General features: G+C 41.6%; 1 protein-coding gene and 1 long non-coding RNA gene across 4 annotated transcripts in view; one reads left to right on the top strand and one right to left on the bottom strand.

Moving 5' to 3' along the window:
• Positions 1-25,694, bottom strand: part of BEGAIN (brain enriched guanylate kinase associated) — a 937,901-nt gene that overhangs the window by 128,717 nt on the left and 783,490 nt on the right. For all 3 annotated transcript variants that reach the window (XM_085628030.1, XM_085628031.1, XM_085628032.1), the window contains one exon: positions 12,669-12,776. In XM_085628030.1, the coding sequence (XP_085484156.1) occupies positions 12,669-12,776 (108 nt within the window). The remainder of the gene's footprint in view (positions 1-12,668; positions 12,777-25,694) is intronic.
• LOC146798994 (uncharacterized) overlaps positions 1-25,694 on the top strand; it is a 347,593-nt gene that overhangs the window by 146,790 nt on the left and 175,109 nt on the right. The window contains exon 2 of the long non-coding RNA XR_014969228.1: positions 23,624-23,688. This is a non-coding gene — a long non-coding RNA (uncharacterized LOC146798994). The remainder of the gene's footprint in view (positions 1-23,623; positions 23,689-25,694) is intronic.

The following is a 25,694-nucleotide window of genomic DNA, read 5'->3' as shown; positions in this document are numbered from 1 at the left end:
GATCACTTCTGGACCGGTGGAAGCCTTAGAAGAAGGACTGCTCTGCTGCCATGCTGCAAGAAGGACTGCCCTGCTGCCTGAGGAAGGAAAATTGGAGCTGTTCATTGAACCTAGAACTACCACAGTGACTTCAAGGGATAACCGTCTGCCTCATGTTCTGAGCTACAGGGGCATAACAAGCTCCAGAGACCTGCTCTGCATCTGCCCAAACTCAACTGGACCTGCCAGTACTCTGATGCTGGTCTCTGGTGGAGTGAGTCCTGGTCTCCAAGAATATCCCCTAGGTCCTAGACCCTTGGCTGGCATCAGAGTGTACTCCTCTTGACCCAACTATAGATTTTCTCTGAACCGACATAGCACAATTCAACTCCATGCAGCGCAATGCAGGACCTCACATCACACCGCCTGGCAGCCCCTGATCAATTACCTCATTGAAACTGATGCAGCACAACTTAACTTAATGCAGGACCGCACATTCAAATAAATAAATAAAACTAATTCCTTTGCTCGCGCTGCATCGCATTTGGCGATGCACCACGCGCAACGAAATTCGTTTTCTTAATTTATTTGTATACTTACCTCCGTTTGGCAATAATCCGGAGTTTACTACCCCCACCCTGCCCCTTCCCCGCCCTGCGTCACTGCCCGGCAGCACTCCCTCCCGGAGCCGCTACTGCGTTATTGGTATCGCTTACAAATTCTAGGTGATGAATTACATATGTCAACTGGGAACACATCCGGCATTTGCACTATTCTTTTGTACCCGAGGAGCATTTGTATTAGTGAAGAGGCCTCAACTGCTTGCACCACCTCTGCCATATTGCACCTTTTGTAGCTGTGCCATCTCAAGGTGCTACGTTCAAACATGTGTGGTTTCACACAAATAAGGGAACACCACTACCCCTGCACCCAGCTCATGCTACTGACACAGGCCTTTATGGCAAACAGTCAAATATACCTAGTGCACATTTTGAAAGGTGCTATTGGTCTCAGGGACCCACCCAGGTATTTGCTAGCACTCAGGTTCAGTTACACACCATCCCCACCAACTTTAGAAGACAAAAGGACAAAATGAGTACTCAATTGAAGTGAAAGCCATGAACACATAACAATTCATGGCCATGCATAGTGAGTGGTAAATGTTTGTGGACAAACATGGGTCTAGTCTGAATATGGCAATCACTGGAGGGTAACTGTTTCTATAAGTATAAGTAAAGAGGAACCGATCTTCCTTTGTGATTGAATGTTGGATAAAGGGGAATTACTCCTAATTGGAGAGCTGCCCTCACACACCCATCAGGGTGTTATGCTTCATCATTGGGCATTTTGCTCCTTGTGGGGGTGGTGCTGCAGGCCCCCATGGGTCCCTCACGAGGGCTCTTAGGCGGACATCTTTTTAAAGGAACGCCGCAGTGGTGAGTACAGGAAGGTTAAAAATACTGTGCTGGTACCCTCAAAGGTATTTATTCTTGGGTCCGTACAGGGTGTATTGTGTGTTTCTGTCTCGAACCCCTGTGCCGCACTTTTCTAATTCTTAACACTCCCCTGGTCTTGACGAAACGCCATAGGATCCACTAGGGACCGAAAAGGAGTGAAACTTGTTGCTCTGATTAGAACTGAATATCCATTCATCACCACCATTCACTCAATTTTGAAAAAACAAACAAACCCTCCACATTGATAGCAGGGTCACGAGTTCCTTTTTTGCCTGTTTTTAAATATATCATACGGGCCCAAGAATAAATACCTTTGAGGGTACCAGCACGGTATTTTTAACTCATATGACACCCTGATGCGTGTTTGAGGGCAACTCTCCAATTAGGAGTAATTCCCCTTTATCCAACCTTCAATCACAAATGAAGATAGGGACCTCTTTACCTATACTTCACGCTGCCGAATTGGCGAGCTATCATTTATAGGAACAGTTACCCTCCAATGATTGCCACGTCTTGGGAAACATCCTTTACCACGCAACCATTACAACGCGGTATGGTTACATCGTGGTTTTAACAACGCAAGTCGTTACACCGACTTGCACTGGAGGGCGCTGTAGGATAAGGAATAGTGTGAATTACTTTCCAACACCTTCCCTACTGTACGTAGACTGGAGTTGGAATAGTAATTCACACTATTCCTATGTCCAGCGCCCTCCAACGCAAGTCGATGTAACGACTTGCGTTGTTAAAACCGCGATGTAACATACCGCGTTGTAATGGTACGCGTTGTTACATCATACATCCCCACGTCTTACCTTGGGAGCAAGGTTACGGGACCACCTTTTTCCCTTAGCTACCTGTCCCTCTCTTTGTGCATCCACTAGTCTGAATATCTAAAAAAAATTTAACCAGATGTTTGCAAAGTTCAACACGTTGTTGTGGTTGAATCTGTGCATTACTCGTGATTGGAATTTGAACATCTGCAAGAAAAGGTACAGACTTTTACAGTGAAGAGCGCAAGAGCTGCTGGCAGCACTTCAGCAAGCTGTAAGTAGTCCTCCAGTGCAACCCAGCCTACTAAACAAGAAGCTGTTGCTTGGTTGAAATAATGCATGTGTACCAAAAATGATAACCTTGTATATGAGATGAAAATCTGTGTATTTTTAGAACTCATAATTTCCAAAATATATTTAAAGCTGATGTTTGAGTGATAAATTAGGCAGCATTGGAGATACATATTACTAATACTACATTGGTCCCATGGGCATTGCAGCTATTCCTGTTATGTATTACCCATGTTATGCTTGCAACCCTGCATTAAGTTAATCTCTGCTGGTGATCTTGTCTAGGGTGGTTACTGATGTAATCTTGTTTGATGTGGTCACTATTACAACACAAATAATATTAGAAGTTTTGGATTATTTTTTATTAAACATTATGTTTTGTTATGTTAATAAAATTTATACAGCGCACAAATACCCTCGGTGTCTTGGCACTTCCAGTGCTACATACTGTACTCTGTGCTACTACTGCTGAAAAAGCCACGTCTTCAGTTGTTTCCTGAATTCAAGAAGGGAGGGAGTTTTTCTGAGATTTAAGGGAAGGAAATTCCATTCCTTGGTGGTGTTGAAGGTAAAACTCCTTCCCCCCCCCAATTCACCTTCTTAATCCTGACCTGCGGCATCAGGTATGCGTTAGTCAAACGCAGAATTCTATTTGGAGAGTACCATCTGAAAAGGTCCTCTAGAAATGTTGGTCCTTCTTTGTGTAATGCCTTATGGGCCATGCAGAGTGCCTTAAACTTTATCCGCTGGCCAACTGGCAGCCAGTGGAGTTCTCGCAATGCTGACCTGACAGACTTATATTTAGGTATGTCTAGAATCAGTCTTGCGGCGGCATTTTGTACTGCCTGTAACTTCCTAAGAAGGGTGGATTGCACATTAAAGACTAAGGAGGTTACAACTGACTTTCTGCAGGGTTTGGGAATAAAAGGCAGAATTTTCCTTCTAGTATTAATCATAAAGAACGAAGAAGACACAACCTTAGAGACTTGAGCTTTAAAACAAAGTTTTTCATCTATGATAACCCCGAGGTTTTTTGCTTTATCTACCGGAGTCGGGAGGGGACCAAGATTATCTGGCCACCAAGCTGGGGACCAAGGTGGAAAGAGGTTTCCGAACATAATCACCTCGGTTTTGCTTGAGTTCAGTTTCAAACAATGAGTACTCATCCAATGACTTAAGGAAAACATACAGTCATGGAGTTTTAGCGAGTGATTAATGTCTTTATCCACTGTCGAGACCACCAGCTGGCTGTCGTTGGCATAATATGTAGGAATCAAATTAAAACTTCTTATCAGTGGAGCTAGTTCCGCTACATAAATATTAAAGAGTGTAGGGCTCAATGATGAGCCCTGCAGAACACCACATGGAAGGGTGAAAGGTGCCGACTTAAATTTTCCCAAATTAACTGATTGGGTCCTCTCTGATAAGAATGATGTCAGCAGGGAGAGGGCTTTGCCTCCTATCCCAATTTCTTGTAGAAGAAAAAACCATAAGAGTATGGTCTACCGCATCAAATGCAGCGTTTGGGTCAAGCAGCACCAAGGCTGCTGACCCACCGCTGTCTAGTGAGGAGCGGATTTCTTCTGTGGTTTTAATCAGAGATGACTCTGTACTATGGTTAGCTCTGAAGCCAAACTGACTGTGATCTAAAATCTTATTAGTTGTAATAAAAGTGGAGAGTTCCGAATTCATGGTATTCTCAATTATCTTGGCCGGAAGTGGGATTCTCGCAATTGGCCAGTAGTTGGCTGTATCTGTTGCATCCAAATTACTTTTTTTTAGAAGAGGCAGGATACAGGCCTGCTTCCACACAGTGGAAAAGGATCCTTGTTATATCATCTGGATAAATAATTTAGATAGGTATGGTCCAATAAAATGGCAAATATTTTGTAAGATCTTAGGGGGGCAAGGATCTTCAGGAGAGCCTGACTTGGTCATGGAAATCAGTTTAGTGATTTGCAAATGAGAAGTCAGTGAGAAGTTAAAAGGAGATACATTTTTGCTGATTTCTTGATCAAATATTTTACCATTTGATGCAAAGTGGGTGAACTGATTATAGATTTGGTCTACCTTTGTTCTGCAGGAGAGAGCTAAGGCGTCACAGAATTCTTGATTAAAAATAACAGAATCATCTTTTTTCATTGTGGTCAATCAAGCTCATATTACTGAAAGGGTTGGAAAACCCTTAGCTAGTACATATTGTGGGGAACGTTTGGTTTAGATTAAAAGCTGCTGCATTACTAAAGTGAAAACATTTCTAAACGGAGACACTATCTCTGAATAACACACATCCCCGTAGTGTATTCAAACAGACATAAAGGCTTCGACATGCAAATCAAAGTTACACTTTTTAAACACCAGACACAATCCTCAGAATTTGTAGGCCTACTAAAACCTTCCCTGACTCTAACTGAAACCTGCTCACACATATTGAGTCTAGAGTTGAATATGAGCTTCAGACTGAACACTTCCCATACAGATCAGTGGCCCCCGGAAGAATGTGATGAGCGCTCCCCTGAGTCTTCCATATCTTACAGGCATTCATTGATCTTGGGCTGAATGGATCCCACTTGAAGAGTTAGGGGCCCTCTGGAGAGTTGGGCCCCCGTGTGGAGCAGGGGCTGCAGGGACCTGCGTTGCACCTGTGATACAGCTACAGGAAGTACTTTGCTTGCAAGGCTTAAACCTGGGCCTAAAACTTGCAACGAGATTTAATAACTTACTTCTCATTTAATCTATAAACAATTCATACAAGTATTTTGACTTTGCAGAGACTAGCTTACTAAACTCTGCTGATAAAGATTGTTTGTTTTTACTAATGACACAACACAACATGCTGCTTCATAAATTAATCTCAATGCTTAACACATATGTTAAACACTAAGGGGCATATATACAAGCCCCTATCGCCAGCACAATGTCCCTTAACGTGGCTTACCGCTGCCTTGTAAATAAGGCCTCCTTTCATGCTACACTTAGCATGAAAGGGGCGGGCAATAGGTGTTGTGGTGGGAGTTCCACCCCAAAACCCATTGATTTTGAGGTTGTACCCTATTTACAAGATCAGCGTAAATAGGAGGCAGCTCCAAAACCTGGTCTTAAACATTGTGCTGTTTCCATGTGTGTTGCGTTGTGCAGTACACATAGAAACAGCAAAACACCAATCATTGTTTATATGCAGGAAGGTCCCCCTCCCTGCACATAAACAATCATTTTAAAAAAAAATGCTGTTTTGTAACTTCTATGTGTGCTGCATTAAGCAGCACACATTGAAGTTACAAACTGGCATTTAAAGAGGGACCATTCTGCACATAAACAATCTTCCCCTCACATATGCACCCTTGCACTGTGGCAGCTAAAGTTAGTGCCAGAGCAGGGGGAAATGCAAGGCTGCACCATATTCTAGTAAATATGGTGCAGCCCTGAGTTTCTATAGTGACGAAGCGTGTCGTTAGCCTTCTTGGCTTAACGCCACGCTTCGGCACTTTATTGTAAATAAGCCCCTAAATGCAGGGAAGTCTGAGACTAATGTTGACCCACAATGTATCTAATTGGTGACTATGCTCATGTTGCTGTGTCCCGTCTCATATAATGGAAGACTGAGTAATGCTAATGCTGTTGCACAGTTCAATATTATTGTAATAACCTAGGGCCATATGTGTGAAGCCAATTTGCGATCGCAAATGTTGAAATTCGGAGAATTTCAGCGTTTGCGATAGCAAATTAGCAGTGTGCAGTGTATCACACAAAAAACCCCTTGCAAAATAAGGAATCGCAAATTCTGTGATTCCCTATTTTGCGGTTGCATTTAAGGAATAGCAAATCGCCATTCCTTAAATGCAATGAAAGAAGCAGAAAGGAAAGTGCGATTTGGTCTTAAGGAATCGTAAATTACCACCAACTTCAAGCTGGTGGTTAAATTGCGATTTCACTTAAAAATGCACTATTTTGCATTTTAAAAGTGCTATGTGGCGCACATACATGCCCTTATGTGCCACCTGTGCACACATGCACATTTCAGGGGTGCAACAGGGTGTCCTTTTGACACCCTGGCACCCTTGAAATTGCATTCTCAATTTGCGATTCTCTAATTGCTATTCGCAAATTGAGACTGCATGGAATGAATGGGAAGGTATTCCTTATTTGCGAATCTCAATTTGCGATTCGCAAATAAGGAATATGTGGGATTCGCAAAATTATTAGCAAATCCCACATACGTTGCATTTTGCGATTCTCAAATTGTGATTCGCTGAAAATTGCACTTTGAGAATCACAAAACTCTATTTTGATACATATGGCCCCTATTCTCTACGTTTACCCTTCGCATCGGCCTCTGATTTCCGTCAGGGCAACACGCATGGCTATCAGTTGATGTTGACTTTTATCGAGTCCTCAGGCTTGCACTCAGCAGTGCAAAGTATACTGACATATGTTTCACTTACCCTGTTACGTAGGATTGCCACTGCATTTTTATGTCCAGGTCATGAAAAAAAGGAGAAGCAGTGGAATGCATGAATGAATCACTTAAAATGTGTTTTGAAGGCCCTAAGCAATTATTGCATCAAACAGAGCAATACCTGCTATATTACAAAATATCACTGAGAATCTAACACAAATTCTTTTTCGACTACCTTCTCTTGTCACAATGGTATATATATTATGGGTAATACAGATACAGGTCACTAACTGATTGTGCCACCACCTAAGTATGGATGAAATAGTAGCTTTTATATTTCAGACTGCTGTGATTAGCACGCATGTTATACTTCAAGTACCGAAGATTAAATGTTTAAAATTGAAATTTGTACTTTAGTGTTTTGTAAGGCTTTTAAGGGCTGGAAACATACATTTAGAATTCAGATTTCTTACCGCTAGTATCTTTCATGTCTGTACTTTTGCTATGGAGAACCACCACTCGTACTCACCAGATTTCTACTCAAATTATAATTGTATTTCCTTCCATTTTGATGCCGGTCTTTCGTAAGGGTCCCGAAATGAATTCTGTACTATTGCTAAAAAGCGGGGACTGACAGCAGGAATAAGTCTCTTGTAGTAATGAATTTCCCGATCCTATAAATAGACATGTCTGGCGTGAATCCCAGTGGATGTAGGTCTCCAGTAGGGTTCATGTATCTCTGACAATGACAACTTTGCCCTGGCGCTGCTCCTCCCCCAGGAATATGCTGTCGAGGGTGGGGGGGGGCCAGCTCTAAAGTTGGTAGAACCGTGAAGGGCAGTAAGCAATGGAGCTACCTCATCACAAACATTCCCTTCTTTTTCATTTTCTTCTTTTTTAATTCTTCCAATTTTATTATATATATATAATTAATGCAATTACTTCATTTGATCTACAGCACCTTAAAAGAACCTTCGTTCGAACCTTCGATCTTTTAGTCATACAGATCGATTAAATAGAATTTTTTGTGAGCACGATGTCTTAAAGTTATAAACTGAAAAAAACAGTTTTTTTGTGAGAAGGGATATACGGGGAAAATATTATCACAAGGTAGCTGAACAGAATAGTGTAAGCGATGAGATTCTTTGAATTAAGTTTCAAAATTAATTCTCCCTTGAAAAAGAAATGGTAAATGATGTTGAAGGGCAATGAATTCAAACTAAAGAGGATAAGACCACATGATGGGGCATTCATGTGTTCGAAATGTGCTAACTGCATTTGTATGCAGAAGGGAGAAATAATTGCTCAGCCATATACAGAAAACACAATTTTTAAGGATTTTGGTACTTATGACAGTGTCAATTGTCTTTATGCTTACATGTCCATGCAAAAGGCAATAGGTTGGCATGAAGGTGAGATGTGTTAAATTTTGATGGAAGGAACATTGCTCCCATAAAAGAATCACCATTGGTTTTATTGTATATAGGAGAAAAACAGAATTTAATTGTGTATAAATTGTAATTTTGGTACTGGTACAACCTCAAGAAGTAGAGGCAATTAATATGAATTGTTGCTACAGGCATAAGCAAAATGGATACAATTCCTGATTCATTACACCCTAAGGGTTTATATGAGAAAGAGAATATGCTATGCTCCCATTACATCCTGAATTATGCACTTTACTATTTCCTGTTGTTAATATTGGTGTGTTGATTTTATGCACTCTAAGGTAACTATAACTTGCGCCCCACCATTCACAGTTTTCTCATCGATAATTTCACTGCAAATGTTGCAGTGATATTATCAATGATGCCATAGAAGACATGAGTGATGTAATGTATGGGGTAATTAGCAGTGCATGGCGACGGTGTGAGTTATCGTTACCTTAGTACACAAGTTATATTTACTCGAGATAATTATAACTATAACTGCTGAATTTCGATAGTTTTGTGTGTAAAATCTGAACCTAACTGTAATGTCCGTGTAACCGTTGCCTTTTTCAGTGGATTTCTACGGTTTTTAAATTTTACTTCCTATACTATGATGTCACTGTAACCTTTGTTTTTTCAATTAATTTCTATAGTTTTTTAATGCTGTTTCCCAACTAAAATGTCCATGTAACCTGGGTGTGTGAGTGGTTGTGTGGGTGTGTGGTGGGTATGTGAGTGCGTGTGTTACTGGCTGTGTGGGTCTGTGAGCGGGTGTGGGAGTGGGTGTGTGAGTAGGTGCGTGAGTGACTGTGTGGGAGTGTAATAGGTTTTGTGGGTCTGTGAGTGGGTGTGTGAGTGGCTGTATGTGTGTGAGTGGGTGTGTGAGTATTGTGTGAGTGTGTAAGTGGGTTTTTGAGTGGGTGTGTGAGCGAGTGTGTGAGTTGTTTTGTGAGCAGGTGTGTGAGTAGCTGTGTGTGTGGATGTGTGAGTGGTTGTGTGGGTATGTAAGTGGTTGTTTGAGTGGGTGTGTGAGTGGTTTTCTGGGGGACCCCTCGATCAGTTCCATGGGTTTAGGGTACCTCTACCCTGACCCCTTCTACCACTTTTAAGTTTTATCTTCCCCGCTGGGAAACAAGTCCAGATGAACAAAATGGCAGCTGCAACTTTCCTCTCAGGGTATGGCCAGCCAATCACGGCATTGCTATTGGTGAGTGGAATCGGGTATCCGCCTAATTATGGGAAGCATCCGCCTCTCTAGATACACCTAACTTATTTTACTTTCATTTCTCCAAAACTAGAGGACAGATTTACACCAAATCACAAATTGCAGTCTTTCTGGGCAAGATCTAGCTTTCTGCCAAATTTGGTGTAATACCATTCAGAGGTTCGGCTGTGTTGATGTCTAAAATCCCTATGGAAAATTGCAATGGGAAAATGAGTTTAGGGATCCCCCCCCTCTTTCTTGGCCCCTGCTTGACAGATCACCCCAAATCTTTAAAAACAGCAGCTGAAGTGACTGGCAAATTAGTTGTGAAAGTTTTGTGAATATTTGTCCAACGGCACTAAAGTTATTAGCAAATCAAAAAAAGATTTTCCTATGGAAACTAGGTCCTAACTATATGTGCTGTAGACTGCCAGTAGGCTATATATATATATATTGACAAAGGCAGGAATGCCGAAATGCGTTTGTTTTTCTATTTTTCACCAATAAATCCGTATATATGTTAAGGGTTAGGATGAGGCCATTTTTAGGGTTTGGGGTGGGTAAGGGTAGTGGGTGATAAGGGAGTTTTTAGGGTTTGGGGATGGGTAAGGAAATAGAGAAGTAACAGTGTTTTTAGGGGTAGGAATTGCATGGCTAAGGAGGCGTGGCAAAGCCATGTGGAATAAATGCATTTGTAGTAATGCCATGCAATCCTACTTTTATGACCTCATCAAGCTTAGTGTAATGATGTAGGCTATTATTGACAGGAAATAGTAAAAGAAACAAAGAGGTTATCAATGTCACTTCCTTTGAACATAGGTCAAATAACCTATTTAGATGTTATAATATGCTCATCTGGTGGCACCCACTGTCATACATTCAAAAAACTGTATCCAATAACGCATGAAAATGTGCCTTTGACAAAAACCTTGGGAATTCAATTAATAAAACAGTTATAAGTAATATTTATAATCAAGGAAAAAAATTATAAATTCATTTACAAAATCACAGTTAGACTGATGTTTTGGTTCAATTGCAAAACCATAGACCCCTTAAATTTGTCAGTTCTGATATGATATGATGAACATAACTTGACCACTCTCCATGTACCGATCAAAACCTCAAACATGACATCACTACAGCAAGGACGGAATGTGCGCTGATGGCGCCCGGTGCGACACTTCTTTTATGCCTTCCCCCAATGACCTTCTCCTCTGATTCCCTCAGTGCCACCTACCAAAAGGCTTGCTCCAAGGAGCCACTCATCTATAAACATAACATACAGATTTGTTCTTTGCAGCAGGCACATTAACCCTCTGAGCTATTTTATGGTGATAGAAAACTTTCACTAGATAGATCACTCTCTTTAGCAGGAACGTTAATCAGAAGAGGTATCTTGACATTTGTATAGCTGCATGAAACCTAGACGCACAAGGAACTCAACAGCAGGTGTTTTTAAAGCTATTGCTAGCACAGCGCCTCCCCGAGGTCAGTGCCCCGCTCCAGGTCAGCGCCCAGTGCGGCTGCACTTTTTGTAATTCCCCTAAAGCCTGTCGTGGTCAGCAATGGGTTCCACATAGTGCAATTATTATAAGTGAATTTCTACGTTTTTTTTAATCGCGTGTTAAGGTGTCTCAACCAGAACAAAGCATAATGTTGCTTTAACCTTTGTTTTTCAATTAAATTAAATGTGTGTGAGTGTGCGTGTGTGCAGACTAGTGCTCAATGAAAATCTTTATCAGAAGTGCTGTACTTCACACTTCTGTCCAATGACAATAACAATAGCATGCATTAATTAGGAACTAGACAGTGTATATATAACTATAACCGAGTGAAGGTACAATGGTATAATGGAGCAGTAAAGGAAAACAATGTAGAATCCAAGAGTAGTTGGTTCTTTCGACTTAGTATCCTGTGCCAAATGTAGTAGGTCACATTCCTAGTGGACAAATGTTTTGAGTCAAAAGATGTTACCATTTGGGCTCATCATAAACCCCTCACTTTTCATGACTTATCAGGTTTTCATTGAATAGATGTCCTAGTGATGGCAAGTCATGCCGGTGAACAACTTGAAGTGGGATGTGTCGCTGTAGCTTCAGGTTGGTGAAGGGGTTTATATCTGTGCTGATGATCTGTGTTGGGTAAAGATTTATTTGAATGTCTAAATTGGGAACTTATGTTGGAAACGTTATATATTGTAAGCCAGTCAGATTGGTGGCAGTAGTGTGAGATGTCTGTGATGAGTGTTGAAATCTGTTAGGTCTGGATGGTAAAGTGAATGACTTTGTCAAGTCTCTGGCAAGTCTGGAGGGGACCATGATAGAATCACCTCAGAGAACTACTAGAGAGGGGACCATGATAGAATCACCTCAGAGAACTACTAGAGTGGCATCCAGGGAACAGCTTTTGTTACACAATAACTATTTCAACATTCACCGGTATTGGAAGAGGTCTTCAGCAATCATTGTTGTGAACTTTTCTTTGATGAATTTATGTCATGGACTGAAAATCCACTTTAGGGAATGGCTGTTAATAGAGCCTTCTTCACAAAATATATTTTGGAGAGTCCTCTTTGCAAAACATTTGTTCGAGACTAATCTCATTTCCCAATGTGGATTTTCACTGCATCTGTAATATCAGCCCTTGAGGAAGGGACCATCAGTCATGAAATGCATTTGGCCCAGCTCATAAGCTAATGATCAGCTTCTCATGGAAAAGCAGAAAAATATGTTTTTTGCTGTTCACCAAATAAAAAAAAAAAATCAAAGAAACGTTTATGACTTTGATTGTTGGAAATTGCTTCCAACACCGAGAAGAGTTGAAGTAGCCACCATGGCACAAAAGCTGTGCATTTGGTGTTAGTCAAGTAATTCACTAAGGTGCTTCCATCATATATTCTTCTGCATCCTTGACTGGTGGGTCTGTCCAGGAGCATACATAAATTGATTAACTTTGTGCAATCTGAAACAATTTTGAGTCCTGTGCTCCAAACACAGAGCTGAAATTCTTCTTCTTAGGGTGACAGGGAAGACCAAAGAGGAGGCATTATGCATGGGTAGTAAAACTGTTAATGATGTGGTTTATCTTCAGACACTATCAGCATTTTAGAAATAACAATATCAGTAGATCAATACTTACATTGTCTTCTGAGAGCTTATCTATTGTCACTTTTGCTTCTATTAAATGGTTATTGAGTGCCAATACTTCATGGCCTAGTGCTCGTTTTTCCTCTTCATAATGTTGCCCCTGTAAAAAACAGAACAATTCAGTTTATATATTCCAAAAACGTTATATCATTTAAATCTTGTTTCCATTTCAATTACTTTTTTAATAAATCATAATGACTGTAAACTTGGAAATAGGTTCTAACACAGTATAAATAATACAGTACTCATAGATGCAACCAGAAACCTGAGTATTGAGAAGGGAAGAAGATAACGTCAATATAGTGCTGAAAACTAAAGACACATTGTTGCAGGGAACATTTAACAATAATGAATTTGTTATTAATAAGCAAACTTGTTTTCACATAGTGTCTATTTATTTTATTTGTTTGAACAATGTCATGATAAAACCAAAGTGAAAACGAGAGCTTTACAAGAACAATTTAACATGAGGCACATTAAGCACATCACTAGATTTAATACAAAATTCAAGGATTGTTCAAAAGACTACACAAATACAAATAACATACATTAAAAATAATGCAAAATAGAAGAAAAAAAAGTAGCATCCAAAACTAAGTCGTAGAACAGGAGAAAATAGAATGATTTGAAAACTTTTCTAGCAATAGGGGAAAGCCTAAGGTAGAGCTATATATGGCATTCCACAAGTGTGGAGTGTTTTGGAAGAGAGAGCCCAATTTCAGAGTTCTGATGTTTTGAACTTGTCATCTCCAAGTTCAAAACTTACTTATTCCTATTTTTTTTTTCAAATGTGAATCTTGTCAGAGAAGTAAGCTATTTGTTTGCAACTTTATATAGCACAAACTTGACCCAAAGGTATTGGAGACCTTTAAATGAGCACCATTTACATTACACAAGGTCACATTAAGTTTTGGGCATGGGACGAGTAAGTGACTTGACCAGAATCATAGGATATTGAACCAACATCAAGCTTTAACTTGGTTCACAAATTTCAAAGTCATCAGCTCTGGCCGTCATGCTACATACTCTAGTTTTTATGGCAAACAAGTTGGTTAAAAAATAATGGAACACTTTAAACATATTTTGAGTGGAAACAAAGTTAACACTTCTAAAAAATAGGAGTGTTAAACTATATTTCTTCAAATCTGATCAGTAAATTTAGATTTCACATGCAAAGGAGACACATTTAGATCTGAAAGAAGAGCAATCCCAGTGGGGACACTTCAAGCTCCTCATTCACGCACACAAGGCACTCCACAAGACCGGCCCAGCCTACCTCAACAGATGGCTCTCCTTCTACACCCCCAACCGCCAGCTACGCTCCGCCGACTTCTCACTCGCCACCGTCCCGCACATCCGAAAAACAACCACCGGTGGGAGATCCTTCTCCCACATCGCCGCCAAGACATGGAACACCATCCCACTGAGCCTACGACAGACCCAAGACCTGCTGACCTTCAGGAGAATACTGAAAACCTGGCTGTTCGATCAGTAGCGGCCCCAACTCCCCCCCAGCACCTTGCGGGTATGTAGTGCGCTTAACAAATGACTGATTGATTGATTGATTGATTGATTGGACAGTTGAACAATCAAAGCTGTCTGTTGAGAAGAAATTCAGAAGACTTTTAAAAATCTTAAATTTTCAGTGGTATATATGCTAATAGGAAAAAGACATTGCCTATGTGAAAAAAATGACGAAAAAGGAGGAGAACGGGCAGCCATGATTGGCCAGGACATCAACGCAAACAAGATGATAAGTGATAGACTATGGCCCTGATTTTAAGCTTGGCGATAGTTGGTAGAACCCTCCGACCAAGCCACCCTCTCTCGCTTGATACATGATTCAGCGAACCAACTGCAATGATTGCTCCATAACCGGTTAGCAGAATGCCCATCTGATCCCCTCTATCCTATGGTGCATAGTTTTTGCGGGGGCAGATGACTTGGAACACCCCTCTATTAATTGCCTAGTTCGGTATTTGCAGCAAACATCTGGCAAACAATATGATAAAGTCACTTCAAAATTTAAAAAAAGGGATTTCTTCAAAATGCAGAAACATTCACTCTGGTACTTCAGATTATATCACTGTGCTGAGAGGCCTTTATTAAAGTGATCATTTTAAAACATGAGCTTAGAAATATTCATTGATCCTTCCGCCATTACGAAAATGCTTCTTGTGAAGATCAGGCAAGTCAGTATGTGGTCAAGATTCTTATTATAAACAGTGCAAATTATAGTCATTTAAATCAAGCACAAGGCTTTTGTACAGCACACCTCTGGAGCTCATGCTTAATGATTTTTCTTATGGGTGATAATGAAGGAAAAGAAGTCTCAGTAAAATAAAACATTTGCCTAGAATCACAAAATGTTTTCAGGCAGGGAAGCTAAGATTGATCTCAGATTTTGTGGGTTCCCATTGTGCAATTCACCTATTAGATGGGTATTTCTGTCTCTCATCCATTTTACATCAACATTTACTGCTTTGTTGTTAATTATTGGCACATGACATTGGAACATGGTGAAAGGCACTTGTCACATGAAAGACCATCTCCTTTGAGGCTCGCCAATTAATGATGATCTCGAGATGAGGCAAAATTAGGCATTTAGATTGAGCTTTTAGTGGCTCACCCTCCTCTAACACTGGGCCTTGGCAGAGTGACCTACAAAGATATGTGTAAAGCACAGGCATGGCAGAGAGCGTGGTATGATGGGTCACTCACTTCACAACAGTATGCAAACTGCAGGGTTTTTACATGCAGCAGTAACTAAAAATTGTCTTTGGAATAGGTCCCTGTTGGGTCCTAGATTCATGTCCTTTACAGGCAAAAGGAATGCTTGAATTCCCAACAAGAAATGTATTAAGCTGCAAGGTAAAACATGACAGGAATCCAGTCTCTGTTAACATTTCATTTTAACTTCATCTTGCAACCCTAAGAGAATGTTATTCCCATATGTTGTGTTTGTTAAGTTTTTCTTGTAACATGTACTTTTTACATGAACACAGTCACCACTAGGCGTCTGGGTGTGCTCTGGTTGTGTGTGAGTGTTTCTGACAGGGCACGAGTGAGTGTAATCCTTGGCCTCTGTACAGAGCGCGCAGAATGATCGTCACAAATGTGCCATTTGTAACCGTGATTTTATGGCAAACTGTGTGAAGGGGATATGCAACTTATACAAATTGACATTGCCAAATGAAAATGCTTAAATCTGAGTTGATGGGTTTTGTGTATGGGGGCATGGTGAAGTGAGGAGATGAACAGAAGTATGTGCAGAAGATGAAAGTGACAAGAAGGTGTAAAGAGGAAAAGGATTGTGTGTGAAATATGCAAATGATTTTAGAAGCATATGGGAAAAAAATTGAGTGTGTAACAGAGAGACAGCAGAATGAGTAGTGTGAAGAGAAACCGATGTGATTGAGACACTCTGAAGACCATCACTTCTTCCACAGATCTTGGCACTATTTAGTTACAAACTTTCAGAGTTGAAACCTTTTCAAAGCTAATTCTTTATAACAACAAAATCATTATTGTTACTCATTTATTTGATACTGCTAAAAAGCACTGGTAAAGCTAATAGATCTGGATTATTTTTAGATGGTTGTCTGTTGTTGTCTTATATTTCTGGATGCAATAACATACAACTCAGAGAGAGACACCCAAATACTGGCCAGGTGGCATACTTTATTAAGCACAAGATGTTAGTTTTCGACACCCTTAATTACGTAAATCATGCCTCTTGGAAGATTCCTCGTTGCACTTCTTTGCCATTGAACCTATTAAAGATAATTCACTTTTTTCATAAAGCACTGGCCACCCTGGATGTTGACCACAGTGATCTGATCAATGCACAGTGATGTAGTTTAGTGCTCCTCTCTTGCCTTATGTATGTGCTCAGTAATTGAAGTTGGCTCATATGTTCCCCACTGCAGTATTAGATTTCATTAGCATCCCAAAGATTAGTTCTTATAGCTCTTCATGTAGTATCATTCTGAACCACTGTAAATAATTAATGTTTTAAATTTGGACACATGGTACATAAAGTTGCACGTGTGAGCTAAGAACTGGAACCAACATGTCAACAACATGCTGTGCATCATTCTGAGATGGCCCATTACTATTCTTCTGTTATAGACTTCTCTTACAGTAGTAGCCAAGTCAAAGGGGCAGATTTACTAAAGTGTCACCCAATGCAGTGCACTAGCCAAAAATTCTGCGGTGGGTTGTGTGACAGGGAGGGAGCAGGAGAGTGCCATATCTACAGAGATATGGCTCTCTCCTCCCCTCTCCCCAGCGCAGAATTTTGCTGTCGTGTGCCATGCACATACCTTTATGCAATAGTGCAAAGGTGACTGCAGCTGTCTAGCATATATTTTGTACTAGAAAGATTCTCTTCCAGTGCAAAATACTATGCCTAGACAACTTTTAAAACGTTTCCTACTTTGTATGTGTGCTGTATAGTGCAGCACACATGCAAAGACAGAAACAAAAGAAGAAATGAAAACATTCCTCCTTTCAATGCCTGATTTCAAAAGGTGTTATTTTTCGACGCAAAATCCTGTCTCACATTTGTGGTAGATTTGGTATGCATCAAAAAGAGTGGGTGGGTGAAATAGTCAAAGAATTCTCCAACCTGATAGCCATGAAGAAAACCATCCACCACTCCTAAGAACTCTGTGACATGCTCTCAGACTACTTCCACAGCAAGATCACCAACATCTACAACAATTTCAACCTCCAACCCTCCATCCTCAGCCCCAACCACCGAAGATCAGCCAAACATTACCACCTGGTCTCCGCTCACCCCCCTGACCACCCACCGCCCTGACCACCACAGCCATTGTGTCTTTCATTCAATCCACTGTGCCCACCTACCCCTGCCCCCACCACCTCTACAACCTTGCAACGAACCCAATCAGCACACAACTCAACAGCACCCTCAACACCTTGATCTCCACAGCAACCTTCCCAGACAGATAAAAACACATAGACATCAGATCCCTCCCAAAGAAAGCCTCCACCAACCCCAGTGACCTAAAAAATGATTGTCCGATCTCCCTGGTCCCCTATCCGGCCATGCCCTTCAAGGCACTAGCCCATTTATACAGCTCAGCATGTGCACAAAGGAACCAGCTCTAAATGCACCAGTATCAAGGTCATTTACATACATCCATTCATATATACATCTCTCTGGGCACACATGCAAACTCATACAGACATCAATACATATATCACATGCATACAAATATACCATGTTGCGGGATGAAAGAAAAAGATGACAAGACTTCTGTTGGCAATACAGAGTTTATTTAAGAAGCAAATGCGCGTGCAAAAGGCCAGTCAGCTCCGTGGAACTGGAATCTGAGCTTCGATTTACAATACGACGGGCAGTTTCCTTTATATTCTTGTGACCATGAATACATCCTGCATTTGAATATTAAATGAACATTTGCTAAAGCACAACATTATTATCAAAAGGTTATAACTCTGCAAAGACAGCTAGTCACATGGTTACTAAATGTGACTCAGGTGCACATATTATTGATAGTTACGCTTTCACACCACCGCTACACTATAGGTGTCCTTGGCTTGTCTCGTACTTGAAGCCTAGCAATGCCCTACTCCCTACACATCTGCTGCTTGGCAGGTCCTAACCTTCTACCTTTTCTGATCCTCTGTGCTGCCTTATCTACATATTTTCTCAGATATGTATTCTTGCAATGCTAGTCTGTGACCTTCCTTTTCAAATAAACCTAATCATATTTCTCTTTTCTACTGGAGCTCTTATCTACTTCCCTCCCCCCCGGGCCTGAATCCATCTGTGCTCTTTTTCATTCTCCTACCAAAGAGAGCTTAGGCTTGTATTTCTCCTTTAACGCGTACATCTGTACACATCTTTCTGCTGGTGATTTCATTGACATAAGTAGGCCTTCTTCATTTTTTACATTCATTATAACACTCACATACACAAAGTGACATTTAATGTACAGATACACACAAACTAACCATCAAACATCCTTGCACAAATATCCATCCATTCACATGTAATTTCCAACCACATCCTCCATTCATCTACTCATCTGTCCACACAATTTCAGCATTCATCAAAACATAAATTCTGCCTCCCACTCATCAAACTGTCCACCATACATGTTTCCATCCATTTGCCATTCACCACTCCACATATAACATATCATGACATGTCATATACATTTTGTAGGTGAGCGTTCACCCTTTCCGGGCATCTTGGTGCTGAAATAACAGATGATTATACACAACCATCCATACTTTACCACTTTTACTTCCTCAACCATCCACACACTTCCCAACCCACACAACCATACTGAAACATACAGATCAAACAGCCAAAGGTGTACCTTTCATTTGAGAGAGGAGACTTCACTGATACTTCCTCGTTTTTACCTGCTCTGTGACAGTATGAAGCATATACACTGCTGCTGTAGTGTCAGGGACAAATGCTTCCACTGCAGTGATCATGATGTATCTGTTCCATTAAGGAGGGAAGCTTGCACTTCTGCCCTAGCTGTACCTGTTCCATGAGCAATGGAAGCCTGCATTGTTGTTGCCCAGCTATACACTCTTGTGTGAGGGATGTTACTTTTTGTGTGTTTTTGTGTGTAGTTGGAAAGCTTGTCATATGATGCACATGATGTATCTGTTGTGTGAGAGAGGGTAACGTTCCTGTTCTGTGAGTTACAATTGCACTGGAGTTTGTGCTGTACCTATTCTGTGAGGGAGGGAAGCTTGTACTCTCATGTTTCAGAAGCATTAATCAAACACACTGTTGTGTACCTCTCTGCTGATGCCATGGGGTTGCATCTGGCCATGGGCTCTAACCAAAAGTCCCCATCTTGTTTGAAGACCTTTAGGAATAATTGCCGCATTTGCCAGAGAAAAAAACTCAACATTACTGTTTCAGCAGATGGGGTTTTGGAAGGGCCAGGAGAGAGTACTTAAATACTGGTTTGTGCAAAACTCTCTGGGGTAGATTTACAAACATTTTGCGATTGGTTGGTGTCAAATAAGCGATACAGACATGTGTATATGGGATTTACCTTCCAGTGCAAAACATAGTTTGTGCTGGAAAGCTGGCTAAAAGAAATGCAAAGCAGTCCTTTGCGCTGTTATGCATCACTTTGCGTCAATGGGCCGTTTTCTGGGTGGTGCATGGACATTCCCAATAAATCACGGACTATTTTTGACAATAGAAGACCGGTCTTTGAACCAAAAAATAATGCCTCTGTGATGCTGGCCTAAAAAAGGAGAAATGCTTGTATTTTTCCTAACTTTTCCCACTTTGCACTGTACAGCACACATCAAAAGTTAGTCGCAGCATTGTATTTTTGTACTGCAAGGTTACCCTTCCTGTACAAAACCTATGCCAGACATGACATAGACACCTTTGCACTATGGTACAAATGTGTGTGATTGATGCTAGACAGCCTGATTGCATACCAAGCCATACTAACACATCACCCTACAACAACAGAACACATTAAGCACAATCCCTGCCACCATCATGTGCACAATGCAGCTCAAAGTCAGTTGTCTAAGTGTTTGCTCCCTCAGTGGTACATCCTTTCAGGTTATATTGGCAAATGGTCTCCTATCATTAATTAACATATCTATTATGAAAAAGTTAGATTTTACCTACTACATCCACAAACTCTAAGAGTGGCATCAAAGCCACATAATTCGGAAAGGTAGCTTGAAACTTAACAACCACTTGAAGCCGAGCAATGAACAGTTATACACCACAACCTAACTAACCAAATTGCAATATCCTTCAGCACAGGAAACAACACATTCGATCTTCATATCTTTACATTTCTGATAACATTTCTTTATTTTCAATTAAAGGGGAGAAAGAAATAGAGATAACTAGTTGTAGTTTGCCATTTTCATCTAGCCTGCCTTTCTTGATTCCTCTCCACTTGCATAGAAGTCTGCTTGGCCCGGGCTACTGAACGTTTTGCTCTCACTCCACATGTCAAATCTGGTTTGCTGATGCTAGGTTTGAATCCTCGTCGCCAGTGTTATAAAGTAGAGACACTCAGCAGGTAGGTTCAAGCGTCTTTATTCTGTCATCCACTCTCCGCAACTGACAGCTTGCCAACATTCCACAGTGAACTCTAGCGGAGCGTTCCATGAGGGAGGAGGGGTGGGGGAGTAGAGGAAGCTACCACTGGAGGAGGAAAAGAGGTGAGATTACAACACATATGCTAGTCTGCACTCCTGGGTCTCTGCCCCCTACATTGCTCTGAGAAGGAGCTGGACGAGAGTGGACAACAGTGTTCAGGCTATCGAAGTGAGGTTGTATGCTGACTAGCCTTACTTTTCCAAATAACTGAAAACGAAAACCTCTCACCCTGTCCTTTTCCACCGTCCACTGTCCAGTGGCCCAAGCCCAGCATAACATTTTAGTTGGGTGGAGGTCTTTGCTTGTTGGGAAATTATAGTCTCCCACCCTTCTAACATTATTGACCAATTACACCCCAGATGACACATGATACTAATGAATCTCTTCTCAAGCAAATCTAAATCAAAAACACTATGTTTAACAATACATCTCTTTGGTTTAGCTATTTATTTTAAATAGAAGAGTCAACCTAGATCCCAATTGTCAACTGTTTACTACTACTTTGACAAATCTTTACAGGTTGATATTTGTGTGCATCTAAATGACCCTTATGGGCACAAACACAGTCCTTTGTACCAAATAATCCCTGCTGCTAATTTAAAGACTTAGGATCTGTAGATTTTTACAGAGGCAGATGGCACTCTTGGTTGCACAAAGATTGTTAGCAGGGTATACATTTCTGCTGTTGTAAGTGTGAGTTAGAGGTGTTATTATACGTGGTCCTTGAGATGCTTCATGGAAGTTCCCACGGCTAACATAAGAAACAACCACAAGGCTGGAACATTCAAACATTTTTCACCATCACTGCACAAGTAAATTCACATCTAAAACATGTAGGTGTGTGTGTTGTAGTTAGCGTGGAGCAGGATTAGAGATCAACACCCTGTTTTTATAGGTTCCAGATGGGAAAATATTTTCTGAGTTGAAAATAAAAAGAGAAAAAAAAAATATTTCTTAGAAACTGCTTATCCTAAAATTACAGATGTTCTGATAAGCAGAAATTCTGCTGGGTCATTGGTCAGGGCACCAGGATTCAATGCAAGCAATAACATGCAAGCAGCACATTTAGGGCACTGCTGATTTTTGATGAATCAATGCAAAAGACTTTTTATTTTCCAACTTTAAGGCTGGATGTTTACAAAAACGTACAGCTGAGTTGAACATATATTGCTCACATTAGGGTCACCACTGAATGCATTTATGCCAAACGCACAGATAAATGGTTAACCTAGAAAGTTGAATATGAAATTTGATCATTAAAAGTAAACGCAGTGTAGGGATGGCTGACACTTGACATTTAGAGTCAAATGAATATATTTAAAAATGCTGAACTCTGTTCTTTTTAAGAGTACTAGCTGTCAAATCTGCAAGGATAAGCTTGCTCAGTGCAGCACTTCTATCTTTGGTTTACCTTGTAACTTTTTTGGTTCAAATTCAAGGTAAATGCAATAAAACGGAATATATTTAGAACTATACATAGTTGCAAGGCAATGGATTCTTCCCACTAAATCTGCCTGGATTTTTTGCTCTTTGACCATCTGGTATGTGGTCTATTTACTGTGGGTGAGTCAAACAACCTGTGACTCACCCACGGTAAACTCATGGTAAATGGACTGCGCCTGTTTACCACCAGTGTCTCCCTTTAAGATAAAGCCGCTGCAATGGTAACTGGGCACTTGGCTGGTTATTTGTGAACACATGTGGGCACATGTGGAAGGGCTGCATGAAGGAGACTCATGTTGTGCGCAGCCCAGTAACTGCGCACAGGTTGTCTAGCACTGAGGGAACTCTGCAGGATAGGATATTGCCCTGGGGTAGGCCTCATAATGTGAGTGATGCAAAAGAACGAAATGCTGGACAATGCAAACATTCACCCCCAGTCACAAGGATCTGGGTTAAATCCATCTTTCTTTTGCTCACTACACGACCCCAGTTTGGATCCAACCATATGCAAATCAGTCTTGACCCTGTTCCTTGTGGGAACAGTCCAGCCCGAACTGCCAAGCCAGGTCATCCCTGGACCGGAAACAAGCATCATGGAATTGGTTTCAGGGCATCACCCTTCATCAGCCAGGCTAGTTTGAATCCAGTGGTGTTGAGAGCACGGGATCCATGTCTGGGCATACCCTTCCCACTTAGGGCGACATTTGCATGATGTTAGTGTTCACTCATAGGGGAAGTCAGTGTGCTTTACTGTCTTGTCTGCAGTGACACTCCACTATACATGTCAAGATGCGTACAATTGTGATTCCCAGTCTTTAGGGGAGCAGCATGAAGCCTGAATCCCAATGCCTCTCCCAGACCTCTCCCAATATCCAACAATATAAATACATGTTGGGATTATAAGCATTCTGAGGGGCAAGAGATGGTGAGAAGCAAGAGACTGCCTTGTCTAGATCTTTAGGTTCTACTACGTATCATCTCTGCCTGGCCCTTCGTGGCTCTTGTTTGATGTGTCGTCCTAGAGAACCGTAATACAAAGCAAGACTATTATTACACGTTTTCTACCCTTTCCTACCGGTACATGTTGTGTTTCTTGAACATCTATAATACTTACTTGTTAGCCTTACGTACCCTCTAGACAATGGCTTTTGCTTCTTTTGTATATCGAAGGACGTTAAATGAACTTTTTCTAAATTGTAGTTGTCTCTCTTTATTATACGCCCTTTGTGTGGTTTCAATTTGCATTAGTTATTATTGTTGTCAGAATTTATGTCAAAACAGCAAATGATTTTCCTTGGGTAAAACTGTTTGAATTAATAATGTCCTTATGTTTTATTCCCGAGCAGGGATATCTACGTGACAGAGAATGTCTTCCATTCTGCCTTGGTGTCGAGTTCGGGAGGAAAAACTGGTAAGTATTAGTTCTTCCTTTTCTTTTTATTGGTGTGTTCATTGCTAGATACTGCCTTGAAATGTTCCCAGCGAGAAGAGTGTGCCGGGAATTCAATGAAGAGAAATGAGCTCCCTCACAAACCTATGTGAGGAATACTAACATCACAAGAAATGCAAATGTCTTCAGAGCTGAATTCACAAGAGCCCAAAGCATTGGTGGGACGCTGCTCCCCAGTTCCAAAGTCACTACTCGCAACACCGCTAATCCTAACCTCTAAATTATGGACACCATACACTTGCAGGCAAGAGACGCTTCCTGAGGAAGATTCTTCAGTGAAGTGCATCACTCAGAATGTTGTGCCTACACTCCATAACTTCTCACCTTGAATACTGAAATGTTTCTAATAGTGGGAAAACAATGAGAGCATCGAGTTTAGTGTTCAGCGGCCGCGATCTTGAGAACCCACAGTGCCACCTCGATCTCCAGGTCTGTAATTTAAATCCTCTGGTTGATGGGCAATGTCTTTTATGATTTCGTAATCACACTGGACAAATGGTATGGTGAACCTGTACTCTGTTCTTCATGTGAATCCTGACAATGCACCTATGTGGAAGGCTGCCTTAGAATGGCGCTCCACTTCCCTTTGGCCTACAAGGACCATTAACATATCGAATTGGGGTGTAACCTGAGTGGGAAAATGAATTCTGAAAGTTCCCAAAAAATATCTGTACAGCTTGTGGGTCACCAAGAATTGTTAAATTTCTCTGGCTTAGCTCAGAGGATCAGCCTTAGAGCCCAGGCAGCCTTTTGTCACACTGCAATGCCATTTCTCTCCTGCATCAGCAACAAAAGGCCTCTCCACAGAACTGGAGCAATTAAAGGTGCTTGGCTCAGCTCTTGAAGAGAAAGTGTTGGGCTTGAAGGATCTGTATCAATCAGCTGTCACACTGTACCAGGGACTGTACCACTGTCCCCAGACTCCTGTGGTAGCTAGTGCTCCGATTGGCTGCCAGCAACAGAAAAAAAAATAGCGGCCTGCCATTCATTTAATAATATGGGGAGGTGGTGTCAAAGAGGTCCCCTATGCTTAGCCTTTCTAGGGCCCAGAGACACTATCCCTGGGGCCAATTGGTTAAATCAACGGGGAGGACGGCGACATGGCCCTCTCTTCCTGAGCCACTGTAGGTCCGGGGGACCTCATTCCCCAGGAAATTAAACTAAGTGTACACAAAGTGGTCCAGCATTCCCCCTTCCTGAGCCTTTAAAGGCCCCAGGAACCCCATCCCCCAGCGCAGGTTCAGGTACTGTGTACCGGAGTGCCCGCCCCTGGGACACAATAGTTTCACTTCCTGCACTAGCGAGGGCAGTGAGACATATACTTGCTACTGCCTGGTGAGATGATTTTTAAATCTCCACCAAACAGGAGCAAACATGCAAGACCTCTCCCAGCCGATGGGAGACTTAAATATGCTCCTGCTGGCTGGAAGCAGACTTCTGTTCTGTTTTCCTGCCGGCACGCATTTGTTTCTGCACCCTTCGAGCAGGGAAACAGAACAGATATTGCTACCACTCAGAGAGAGCAAGCATAAATAGCTGCTCCCTTTGTGCAGGAGCAATGTTGGCTCCTGCCCTATTCTTCGAGTCGGTTGGGGCTGCGGGGTCCCAGGGGCTCCCCCCACAGACCCCAAAGACTGCCTTGTGGGTGAACCCGGTGAGAACCAGGCCACTCACCCCTGACCCCAGGGGAAGGGGCCCCCAGATCCCCAGGCCTGTGAAGGCTCAGGGAGGGGGTGGATGGCCCCCACCCCTTTTAACTCAGATACAGCCCCGGGAATGGGGGCCCTGGGGCCCAAGAGGGCTCGGGAAGGAGGGCCACTGGCCTCCTCTCTTTTATAATTAGTTTTGCCCCAAGAGAATGAAGTCCCTGGAAAATCATAGGGCAATTGGAGGGGGACCACATGCCAACCTCCCCTTAGATTTCCACCTTTGACATGTGTGGTGTAGGGTTGACCTTTGGGTTGCAA

This window comes from Triturus cristatus, chromosome 9, assembly GCF_964204655.1.
Source record: "Triturus cristatus chromosome 9, aTriCri1.1, whole genome shotgun sequence".
NCBI lineage: Eukaryota > Metazoa > Chordata > Amphibia > Caudata > Salamandridae > Triturus > Triturus cristatus.
This window is presented reverse-complemented; position numbering and strand designations above follow the sequence as displayed.